The 12,917-nt window shown below is 35.1% G+C and overlaps 1 protein-coding gene across 3 annotated transcripts in view; it reads right to left on the bottom strand.

The window, feature by feature from the left end:
* Positions 1-12,917, bottom strand: part of NEMF (nuclear export mediator factor) — a 76,388-nt gene that overhangs the window by 16,302 nt on the left and 47,169 nt on the right. For 2 of the 3 annotated variants that reach the window (XM_077126817.1, XM_077126819.1), the window contains exons 18-23: positions 7,105-7,208; positions 6,685-6,747; positions 2,551-2,663; positions 988-1,045; positions 472-530; positions 261-381 (exon numbers count right to left, since the gene is read on the bottom strand). In XM_077126817.1, the coding sequence (XP_076982932.1) occupies positions 261-381; positions 472-530; positions 988-1,045; positions 2,551-2,663; positions 6,685-6,747; positions 7,105-7,208 (518 nt within the window). The remainder of the gene's footprint in view (positions 1-260; positions 382-471; positions 531-987; positions 1,046-2,550; positions 2,664-6,684; positions 6,748-7,104; positions 7,209-12,917) is intronic. The other variant, XM_077126818.1, reaches the window with a different exon arrangement.

The following is a 12,917-nucleotide window of genomic DNA, read 5'->3' as shown; positions in this document are numbered from 1 at the left end:
ACACATTTATGCATTATCCATTAAATATCTAAGTTTTATTATAAAAACAAATATATTATTATAGGTCCAATTGTACGCTTTATGATTTACTAGAAAGGAGTGCATTTGACATTTCCAAATACAAAATTCAGTCAAGATAGCCACTGTTGCTTTGAAATTTCAATGAACTCAACTGAGCTATCATCTCCTAAGTTAGGATTTAGAAGTATAACTAGACAATAGAAAACATGAAAGCTAATTTATTAAAATCCATAAAATACCTAGTTGTTCTATTTCTTCTGATATGAGTTCACTTGTGCAACTCGTCAGTGTCTCCACGTCTTCATCCTGCATCCTGACTTTTCGTTCACCCCGGTGTCTCCAAACACAAGACTCATCTACCTATAGAAACAGTTCTTTTTCACTGACGAAACTTTATGTAAGTAATGAAAATCAGAAAAAAAACCCAGAAAACCAAGAACTGAAGAGTACCTTAAAAAGGAAGCTAAACCCCATCATTAGATATGAGGGAGGAAGGAAATTCTTTTTTCCTACAAAAGATAATGCACATAAATGTTTCAACAATTAATTTCCTCTAATTGTAAAGTCTCTAACACTACTGGTCAAATGTGTTTTGTCCTTTACTCTGTAATGAAAGAACATTTCCCATTTACAGAAGTTGGCATTATGCATAAGAACAATAACTGAGAAGAAAACAGCATAAACGCTTGCTTTTTTCTTTTGGGTTGGTCAGACCCTGAATAATCTATTCTTAGAAAAAGGTCAGGCTATACTTCTTTGCCCTTAAAAATTTAAACTATATGAAACTACAACGTCATTAATAAAATTTACATATGAAGATGACCTGACAAACATTACATTTGCTATACCCAAGCAAAAACATCCTTATTTCCTAAGAGACTTCATTTACGAAATCAGAGGAATCAGTTTCTGTCTTGAGAATACAGTAAATGGTTTTTACAAGTCTAGGGATAATCATGCCTTTACCTCTTATCATGAAGCTTCCAGTGGTCAAATATTCTCCAGTCGGTGCTGTTTTAGACACCTGAGGTAAACAGAATATGACAGACCCGTCTTAAGAAAGACTTAAGTTGTTTTTTTTCCCCACTCAAAAAGAAAAAGTAAAGTCAAATTCAAGTAAGCAGCACTATGTCCTGAAAAGTTTATATAATTTAACAAAAATTTTCAATACTGAAGGAACAGCTAATTACTTCAACAACAGATATACCTGACAGTAACAAAGAATCCACCACATAATTTTCAAATGCTATATACACTACAGCAAGAACCAGTCCATATATTTCCTCCAGTGTGAGATGTAATGAGAAAAATCATAATAGATTAAAAGTCTATCATAAAGTTACATTTATTAAATAACATCCTTCCCTGACATACTTTTTTTTTGTATTAAAACATCTTTGCATTTTAGGAAACAATGGTGTTGGCAGACTTTAAAAATATTTTTTAATTTGGCAAAAAAGAAAGGTTATTTTACAATATTCTTTTATACAATTGTGGAACCCTTAAATCTGAGAACATCTTCGTTAGTCATAAATAGCTGTTACAACAGTGAGGGATGAAAAAGGACTCCCAGAATTAAAACAACTTTTTTAACAGTACTGAGACAGAAAACATTATAATCCCAGAAGTGATATTGATTCCCAAAAAAAAAAACAGTATCAGCGTACTGAAGATAACAATGAATATGAATAGATAGAGTGAAACTACATCTAGGGGAAGGCAATGGTATTGGACGCTTATCCTTCTGTATACCTTTAGGACCTTCTAAAATTAGTTACAATTGTTATCAATTTTATTTTAATTCATTAAATCAATGGAAACATGAAGTCATATACAGAATGAGCTATCTAATAAAATCAGCACTAATCACAAAGGGAGGCAATTACCAAAACCAAATTAATTTGAAAACCACTGGATACACCTACTTTTTCAGAAGGGCGGAAGAGATTTCAGTCAAGTCCAACAAAGATGAACAGGAGAAAGACCTTTTAGGCCAGTATCACCCCCACACATGTGCATCTCTCTCCCTTCAGCCAGACCTCTGTGCACATCTTACCTTCTCAGAAACTTTAATCAAAATGGTAGCCCCTTAAACCTGTTAAATTTTTCTGGATAATGCCAGTATTTGGAATTTTTTTAAACAAGTAAATTTCTTATTGATGGCAACTAAATGGGGTTTGTAGTATTTTCATCACACAATAGATCCTCCACATTCAGTATACTTTCCTAAGTTGTCTTACATGACAGCACACATATTTAATGTTGTCTGTCTTTTATGCTGTCCCTGTAAGTTTGCTATTAAAATATATTAAACTACAAAAAAAAAGGGTAGCCGCTATCACTCTCTATCCCCTTACTGCACTTTTCTTTATCTTGATAGCACTTGTAATCTGACATTTTATATATATATATATTGTTGTGCCTACCACCAAAATTTTAAATTCCATCAAGGGAGGCACCTTGTCTACCCTCCATACCCTGGACACCACAGCTCTCAGTGATGCAGAGCAAGGGTGACGGCCTCATTACCTGATGATGGTGCACCCACCAAGCGCTAGTGATAACTCGCGCATCCCAAGCAGCACTGTAGCAAAGAGCCATCGTGCCAGCTTCAGTCAGCGTCCGAGGAGGGATTGGTTCTCCTGCAATAACAATGCTGCTATTATTCAGATAACAAAGTACAGACTTCCTACAGAATAAAATATGAAAATGACACGCAGCTGCCACGAAGTCAATCCTCTTCTATCTTAAATACCATTACATTTTTATTTCAACATTACAAAAAGTAACTATTTTTACCGAAAATGCCTGTGCATATTGTATGATTCCAACTATATAACATTCTGGAAAAGCAAACTATAGAAATAGTAAAAAGATCAGAAGTTGTCGGGGACAGGAGGAAGTGGGATGAAGGGCAATCTTAGGACACTGAAGCTACTCTGTATGACACCTTAATGGATTCATGACACTGCATATTTGTCAAAACTCACAGAACTGTATGACACAAAGAGTGAACCCCAATGTTAACTAGGGACTTTGTTAATAACAATGTATCAGTACTGGTTCATCAAATGTAATAAATGAACCACCTTAATGGAAGATGTTAATCACAGGGGAAACTATGCAGTTGGAGGTGAAGGGGTTTATGGAAACTCTGTATACTTCTGCAAAAATTTTCTCTAAACCAAACTGCTCAAAAATATAAAGTCTTTTTTAAAAAATGTATTTACATGGCAAGTTCACTCTACTTAAATAAAACATTTAAGTAGAAAAATATCTTATCAATTTTCTGAGTAATTCTAGCTGTATTCCAGAAAGGAAAAGTTAGAAAAATTTACTTGAAGTTTGAAGATTTCACAATATAGACTGTCTGTCTGAAGCATCAAAATTAAGAGTATGATATTACAGTTAGATTTCAGATATTTTTGAGATATAAAAAATAAACATACCAGTTTGGACAGTTTCTACGCTGTATGACTATATCTCAATAAAATTGCATTAAAAAAATAAACACACTGTAAAATTCACACTTTTTTTTTTTTTTTTTTTTTTTTTTTTTTTTAAAGACAGAGAGAAGGAAGGAAGGATAGAAGGAAGGAAGGAAGGAAGAAAGGGAAACATTTTTAAACATTTTCTTGTTTTATTGTATTCTGTTTCTCCGTTTTTGTTACATGGGCTGGGGCCGGGAATCGAACCGAGGTCCTCCGGCATAGCAGGCAAGCACTTTGCCCGCTGAGCCACCGCGGCCCGCCCAAATTCACACTTTTAAAGTATACAATTCAGTGGTTTTCAGTATGTTCACAACGCTGCACAACCACCATCTAATTTCAGAACATTTCATCATCTCAAAATAAGACCCTGCACCAACTGCAATCACTTCCCATTTTACTGATAACCCCTTACTTTCCAGCAACCACAAATCTTAGTATTTCTATGAATTGGCCTGTCTTGGACACGGAATCACATAAAATACAGCCCTTAGTGTCTCGCTTCTTTCACTTCAAATGCTTCCAAGATTCATCCATACTATAGCACTTCTCAGTACTTACTTCTTTTTAAAGCTGAGCAATATTCACAATGTATCTTTCCACTTATTTGAGTCTTTAGTTTCTTTCAATGACATTTTCTAGTTTTCAGTGTCTTCACTTATTTTATTGCTTATTATTTTATTTATAAAGCTATTTATTATAAATGAAATTTTCTTACTTTCATGTTTAGATTGCTCACTGCTAATGTATAGGGATACTATGATTTCTGCATATTTTTACATCCTGTACTTAGCTGAACTCATTCATAATTTTTTTTTATATAAGAACATATCATCTGAGAAAAGCAATCATTTTACTTCTTCCTTTCAGTTTGGATGCCTTTTTTTTTTTCTTACCTAAATGCCCTGGTAAGAACCTCCAGTTCAATTTGAATAGAAGTGGTGAGAAGGAACATCCTTGCTCTGTTCCTGACCTTAGAGAGAGAGCTTTCAGTCTTAGACCATAAAGCATGTCAGCTGCGGGCCTTTCATGACGTCCCCTCCCATTCATGATGTCCCCTTCTATTACTAGTCTGATTATTTTATCAGGAATAGGGGTCGGTTTTGTCAAATGCTTCTTCTGCATCTGTTGAGATGATCGTATGTTCTTTCTGTCTTTTTATTAACGTGGCTGGTTACACTGATTGATTTTCATAGGTTGAACCAATCTTGGATTTCTGGGTTAACCCAATTTGGTCATTATGTATACCCCTTTTTATAATGTTACTGGATTTGGGTTGCTAGTATTTTGTTGAGAATTTTACATCTTAATTCTTTTAAAAGGCAATATTAAAAAGGAGGGGACAGTTTTCTTTTCTCATGATGTCTTTGGCTTTACTGTCAGAGCAACACTGGTCGCACAGAATGCGTCAGGAAGTGTTCCCTTCTCTTTTGTGTTTTGGAACAGTTTATAAAAAGACTGGTGATAATTCTCTAAAACTTTGGTAGAATTCACTAATGAAGACATCTAAGCCTGAGCTTTTCTTTATGAGTAGTTTTTTTGATTATTAATTCAATCTCTTCGCTTGTTACAGGTCTATTTATATTTTCCAGTTCTTTCTTTTATTTTGGGGGTGGTGGTGATGCATGGGCCGGGAATCGGACCTGGGTCCCCTGAATGGCAGGTGAATGTTCTACGAACCTCCCATGCTCTCTTTTCATTTTTTCCTCAGTTTTGGTAGTTTATGTCTCTAGAAATCTACTTCATCTATGTTATCTAATGTGATAACATGCAACTGCTCACAGTATTCCCTAACAATCTTTTTTATTTCTATAAAGCAGGTGGTAATGCCCTGTTTTATTTATGATTTTTGGAATTTGAATCTTTTGTTTTCTTGATAAGTCTAGTTAAAGTTTTGTCAAAAACTTTAAAAAAAAACTTTGATTTTTTTCTATTCTGTTTCACTTATTTTCACTCTAATTATCCTTGCTTTGGGTTGCTTGCTCTTTTTCTAGTTCTTAAAGTGGAAGATTAGGTTACTGTTTTCAGATCTTTCTTCTTCATTTTCCCCCTTCATTCAATTTCCTGTTATCCATCCCCTTCTTTCAGACTCTTGTTTTAACGTAGGCATTTACATACAAAAATCTCGCTCTAAGTAGTGTTTAGCATCTAAGTTTTGGTATATTGCGCTTCTGTTTTTATTCATCTTAAAGGTATTTCTAATACCTTCTGTTATTTCTTCCCTGATCCATTGGTTATCTATGAATGTCTTCTCTAAATTCCATATAGTTGTGAATTTCTGAAATTTCCTTCTATTTGTGTTTTTTAGTTTTATTCCATTATGATCAAAAACATACTTTGTATGATTTCAACTGTTTCAAATTTGAGAGTTGTTTTGTTGACTAATATACGTCCACCCTGGAGAGTGTCCCCTGTGCACCTGGGAAGAAAGTATACTCTGCTATTGTTGGGTGGGGTGTAGTGTGGATGTCTGTTAGGGCTAATCGACGTCTAGAGTTGTTCAAGCCTTCTGTTTTCTTATCAACCTTTTGTCTAGTTGCTCTCATTATTGAAAGTGGGTACTGATGTCTCCAAATATTATAGTTGAATTGTCTATTACTCTCTTCAATTCTGTCTTGCATATAAGATTTCTGTAGGAGCTAGGGTTAAAACAAGACCTGCGGAATTGGGATCAGCTAGCATCAGGGTGGCAGTGGCACTAAACTGTAGAGACTGTAATCTGCTTTATGTTATCTGATTTGCGTAGAACAGTCTGGAAGGAAAAGAATGTTTGTTTACCCCAAATGGTTATCTTGAGTATGAAAGAAGAGCACTGAAAGATAAGCACACTGTTCCCTCAGGAAATGCAGGCACGCCTTTTGCCATCCTGCAGGATATAAGCAGGATCTGGTTAAGAATAACGTTGTCTGTTGTCTGTCATCACTGACCTTCAGACCCCCTGATCTGTCTTTCTCCTCATTCCTCAATATCCTTTGAGCTCCGGTCTGTAGGAAGCAACACATTTCATACGTCTGGGGGCTCTGTTGTTAGGTGCATATGTGTTTGTAATTGTTACAAATCTTGACAGACTGATTCTTTTATCACTATTAAATATCCTTAACAATTTTTGTCCTACAGTTAGTCTAAAAATTTTTTAAGGAAAGAACTAAAGTTCTGAATAATAGAAATATGTTACCTGTTGGATTCTTAATTACACAGCTAGTTGCACCATGAAGATCAGCATGTACATAAATGTCCCCTTAAATAAAGACAAATAAGATATGATATTTTAAGTCCTGTGTCTAGATGTGAAAAAAAAGGTTTCAAATTTTAGGACTGATCCTACAGTGACTGGAGGACTGAAAGCTATTTTACTAATGTAGTAAAGGATCAAAAGTCCTACACTGCAGATTAGCTCAACATTACTGCTTTAGGAATATTCACTTAAAATGAGAATTAATGTCAAAACAGATATTCAGTGAACTGTAAATCATCAAGCACCAAATTCTTTTTCTACCGATTACATCTGTCATACAAGAGTATAAAATGACAATCAATGCCTATTTTGATCCAATCATTTAAGAAAAAAAAATTTCAGAACTTTCATCTTACTTACCTGGTGTCAGGTATCTTTTCACAATTATTTCATTCTGTTGCTGATCTCGTCCACTGATAATTAAATAATTCTCTGAGCTAATGAACCACAGAAATTTCTCAAACCTATCAAATCAAAAGGAAGAAGTCAACATTCTTTTTCTTCTCACAGAAGAAAAACCTATTCTGCTTTGTAGATTAAAGCATCTTCACAGTTTAATTTCTATTCTTAAGGCATCAAGCTGAATATTTATTCCTAAAATTCTTTAACACAAATTGCCCTAGGATATTTTCAGACAGTTTTAGAAGAAAGCAATTAAGTTCGCTTTTTTTTTTAAACAATGTAATTGCTTTACCCCACATACAGAGCCTTCTTAAAATTAACTTGGGTTAACAATGAATTACACAAAGGAACAGAATCCCAGCTCCTAGGATTAGCTTTCCTTCAGTGAATCACTGGACAAGCTCTGGCCTACTGGTAACAAGGAAAAATTGCTACTTCTCTCTGTACTCAATAAATCTACTAAATGTTCACATACATATTCTCTATACTATTTTATGCAGAAGATGAAAAATTGCCTTTGATGGGCAAAGTATACCTTCTCTTAAGGGACAAAGTAACTGGGGTTTTCATGATTAAAACATACTTGTTAGGATAAAAAAAGGATAGAGGATATATATTTTATGACAGTTAAAAATACATGCAAACAGATGAATGTATATATTTCTTATAGTACATGTGAGTAAAGAGATAATCTTTATGATTTAAACTAAAAATAGAAAACTTTTGCTTAAAAATGGTACACTGAAAGGGTGCACGGGCGGTTCAGTGGTAGAATGCTTGCCTTTCACGCGGGAGACCCGGGTTCATTCCCAGACCATGCACCCAAAACAAGTAAAAAAAAAAAAAAGTACACTGAGCCCAGGTATTAAACTATACTCCCTCAAATCCCCAATAAATAATAACAAAGATTTTTATTACTATTATTTAATTTGAATGTCGACTTGGTATTACATACACACAGTTCAAAATTAAGAAAAAATATAAAAAGGTCTTGTAAAAGATCTCGCTCCTACCCCTGTCCCACATCCCTTCGGTTCCTACCTCCACTACCACATGGTATCATTAGATTCTGGCATATCCCTCTCCTGGATTTCTTTATGCATATGAAAGCTAAAGTAAAATGTTTCTTCTTATCTTTCCCTCATTTTTTTTAGCTGCAACATACACTGTTCTAAACATTACTTTTCTTTTTTCCTTAAAAACACATATCTTTCTTGTTGTTGATTAGATGTACTATAATTTATTTAATCATTTCTCTATTGCAAGTAAGGAAGTTTGTTAAAACACAGAGACTCACAAAGACAAAGAGAATAGGAGAGATACCTCTAGGATGTGTGTTGTAATCCTAATAAAGGAATGTACAACTAGCAAGCTAATGAAAAACAACTAACTAAAAGAAAGAAAAATAAAAGGTACACAGAACAAATGGGACAAATAGAAAACAAATAGGAAGATGGGATTTAAACTCAAATATATAAGAAATTACAAGAAATGTGAATGTACTACATACTCTGGGTAAAAGGCAAATACTGTCAATGATATATATGCTCCTTTAAAATAAGAGAATATAGAAAGGCTGAAATATAATGATGAAAAAGGATGTACCATGAAAACACCCACCAAAGGAAAGCTGATTTTAGTTATAATATGTGACAAAGCACACTTTAGGGTTAAAATTGTTACAAGTTAGGAGGATACTTATTTTTAAAAGTTGGTAACAGGCTCCAATCAATTATTTTTTTAAGGTTGATAATAGACTCAAATCAACAGGAAGATAATTCTTTATTTTATCACCTAATTACATGGCCTCAAAATATATAAAGCAAAAATGTGCAAAAGTTAAGGAAGAAACAGACAACTGAACAATCACAGTATGTTTATAATAATTAGTAAACATATCAAAAATTTTAATAACATGATTAATAAACTTGACCTAATTGATGTATTTAGAAAAAGGCACCCAATAATGATAGAATAGACACTCTTTTCAACTACACATGGAATGTTTATAAATAAAGCTGTCCATAAATATGGTAGACCATAAAGTAAATCCCAACAACAAATGTCAAAGGCTCAAGATGATTCCGAACAACACCTGACCGTTATTCTAATTAAGCCAGAAATCAATAATAAAAAGATAACCAAAAAGCCCCATATATTTGGAAATTAATAAATACACTTCTAATAATGTTGGGTGAAAGAAATCACAATGGAAATTAGAAAATACTTCAAAATGAATGTCAATGAAAATACTACCTAACAAAACTTTGGGATACAATTAAAAAGCCAGGCTTAGAATGAAATTTATTGCTTTAATTTTATATATTAGAAAAGAAAAAAGTCTGGGGGGAAAAAGTGAAAAGTGAAGTGTTCATCTCAAGAAATTAGAAAGGGAATTATGAATGAAACTCAAAGAAAAGTAGAAATTAAATATATTATACGTACATAATAAAGGAGATCTACAGTCAAAATTGATTCTTCATAGATATTAACACAACTGAAAACCCTATGGCCAAACTAATCGAGAAAAACAGCAGGCACAAACAACACATAGCAGGAATAAAATAGGGGATGTCACACAAAATCCTAGGGGTATTAAAAAGTTCATAAAACTATTACAAGTAACTTTTTGCCAATATATTTCAAAATTTATATAAAAATAGACAAAGTCTTAGAAAAATACTACATACCCAAACTAGAAAATCTGAGTAGTCCTTATTAAAGAATTTTAATCTGTAATGAAGGACTTTCCCATAGAGAAAACTCCAGGACCACTCAGCTTCACAGGTGAATTCCATCAAATATTTAAGGATAATTTTTTAAAGCATACTTCCCAACTTGTTTTATAAGGCAGCATGACCTTCTTATGAACACCTAACAAGAATATCACAAAAAAACAAAAATTATGAGCCAATCCTGCTCAGGAATAGAGCTATTAAAAGTTTTTTAAATAGTAATAAGTATTTTAAAAAGATAGAGAGGGGAAACAAAAGGAACAGAATTTTGAAAGAGAGAAAACAAATGGACAAGTGATCAAACAAGAAGTTGAATCCTAACCTGACCAATTCAATTTATACTGTAAAACCCAAAAAAATACTCAAAACTTAACAAGATACTTCTAGAAACAGGGTTTGAGATAGAGTTAAATTCCTGGCTACTAGGAAATACAAATCAAGACCACAATGAGATAGCTCACACCCACCAGAATGGCCATTATCAATAAAACAGAAAATGACAAATGCTGGAGAGGATGTGGAGAAAGAGGCACACTTATCCACTGCTGGTGGGAATATCAAATGGTACAACCACTGTAGAAGGCAGTTTGGCCGTTCCTCAAGAAGCTAAATATAGAATTGCCATATGACTCGATAATACCACTGCTAGGTATCTACTCAGAGGACATGAGGGCAAGGACACAAACGGACATTTGCACACTGATGTTTATAATAGCATTATTTACAATTGCCAAGAGATGGAAACAGCCAAAATGTCCATCAACAGACGAGTGGCTAAATAAACTGTGGTGTATACATATGATGGAATATTATGCAGCGGTAAGACAGAATAAAGTCATGAAGTATGTAACAACACGGATGGACCTTGAGGACATTATGCTGGTTAGACTGATCAGAAACAAAGGGACAAATATTATATGGTCTCACTGATAACATTAATGAGAGAATTTGGAGAATTTACAGTTAAGAACAGAGGTTATCAGGAGATAGAAAAAGGGTAGAGACTGGGTAATTGGAGCTAAATGGATAGAGAATGGGCAATAAGACTGACTGTAAAAACTCAGAAATGGACAGCACAATACTACCTGATTGTGGCACAATAATGTAAGTACACTGAATGAAGTAGGAGGGCTGGAGGCACATATGAAACCAGAAGAAAAGACAAACAATAAAGACTGAGAAGGTATAATCTAGGAACGCCTAGAGCGTACAATCATAGTGACTAAATGTACAAATTAAATGTTTTTGCATGAGGAAGAACAAAGGAATGTCAACATTGCAGGGTGCTGAATACAGATGGTCATTCATATTTTAAAACTTCAATTTCTGTGTGAGACTAAAGCAAGAAATGTTTATTTGGTACAAAATTTATATTTTGTCTAGTGATTTCTAAATTAACTTACATGGACAGTTTAACTGAACACCATAAGTACATGGAACCATGAACAGAGCATGAGATTTTATAGGTTTGTCCAGGTTAGTGTGATGCCCCAATAAATCCCAGAGTAAACTGAACCGTGAATAAAGAAGCATTTGCAAAGTCCCATAGGGGGTGTGGTAAGAAAGGGGGAAAATTCAACTTCCCCATTTGGAGAATTCCTGATATTCTCGCAAGCAGTGATGACAACCAAATCAATAGGCTGAGTCCTCAATCTTGGGGTTTGTCTCTATGGAACTTATTCTCACAAAGAATAGACTAAACCCTCTTAAAATCAGGTCTTTGAGCCATCCCCAAAGAACCTCTTTTGTTGCTCAGATGTGGCCTCTCTCTTGGCCAACATGATAAAGCAAACTCACCATCCTCCCCCTCTCTACATGGGACATGACTTCCAGGGGCGTAAACCTTCCTGGCAATGTGGAACAGAAATCCTAGAATGAGCTAGGACTCAGCATCGAAAGATTGAGAAAACCTTCTTGATCAAAAGGGGGAAGAGAGAATTGAGGCAAAATAAAGTATCAGTGGCTGAGAGATTTCAAACAGAGTAGAGAGGCTGTGGAGGTTATTCTTATTCATTATATAGCTATCCCCTTTTTAGTTTAAGGTATATTAGAGAGGCCAGAAGGAAGTGCCTGAACTGTAGAGCTGTGTTCCAGTAGCCATGTTTCTTAAAGATGATTGTATAACGATTTAGCTTTCGAAATGTGACTGCGTGATTATGAAAACCTTGTGTCTGATGCTCCCTTTATCTATGGTATGGACAGATGAGTAAAAAATATGGATAAAAAAATAAACAAGTAACAGGATTAGGGTTAAAATTAATTGAGTAGATTGAAATACTAGTGGTCAATGAAAGGAAGTGGTAAGGGGTATAGGTGGGTATGAGTTTTTTTCTTTCTTCTTTCTTTTACTGGAGAGGAGTAAATGTTAAAAAAAAAAAAAAAATTAATTGGGGGGGGGATGAGCCAAGATGGCAGCTTAGCAAGGTGTGGGATTTACTTCGTCCCCCACAACAGCTACAAAATAACCAGGAACAGTACAGAACACATCCTGGGGCCACATCAGTGACCGGACACACAGTGTACCACAGTGTGGACCAACTGGACCAGCTGTGAGCCCCCCAGAACCATGAGTTCCCCAAGCTGTGGCAGTCAGCGCCCCTCCCCCATGGCTGCTTCCCAGAGGGAAAAGAAAGAGCCTTTATCAGCAGCAGGGGCTAAGCTCAACCAAACGCCAACTGTGGAATTAATTCACAAATTCTGACTACTAAAATTAGGCCCCCAGCTCAGGTGAACCTGATCAAAGCAGAGGTTGCTGATTTTTGCCCTGGCACTAAGGGGACAGGGCTGATGGAAAAAGAAAAAAATAAAGAAACAGTTTTGGTGGCTATGTTTCTACAGAGGCTTAGCTGCCCTTGGATACAGCAGCAGGGCTCCTCAGGCTGCAACTGCCCCAGCCATAGGCAGAAACGTGCTTCTTTGAGAGCTTGTCTGGAGCCTGTGCCTTCCCCAGGGGAGGGGTGAAGCCCAACTCTGGTGGAATTTCTTCCTCAAGGAATTCAGACCCCAGGGCTTGGAAATTTGAAGCCATTAAAACCA

Source organism: Tamandua tetradactyla, chromosome 14 (genome assembly GCF_023851605.1).
Source record: "Tamandua tetradactyla isolate mTamTet1 chromosome 14, mTamTet1.pri, whole genome shotgun sequence".
In the NCBI taxonomy this organism is placed as follows: domain Eukaryota; kingdom Metazoa; phylum Chordata; class Mammalia; order Pilosa; family Myrmecophagidae; genus Tamandua; species Tamandua tetradactyla.
The sequence above is the reverse complement of the archived record's forward strand: the minus strand, read 5'-3'. Positions and strand labels throughout refer to the sequence as shown.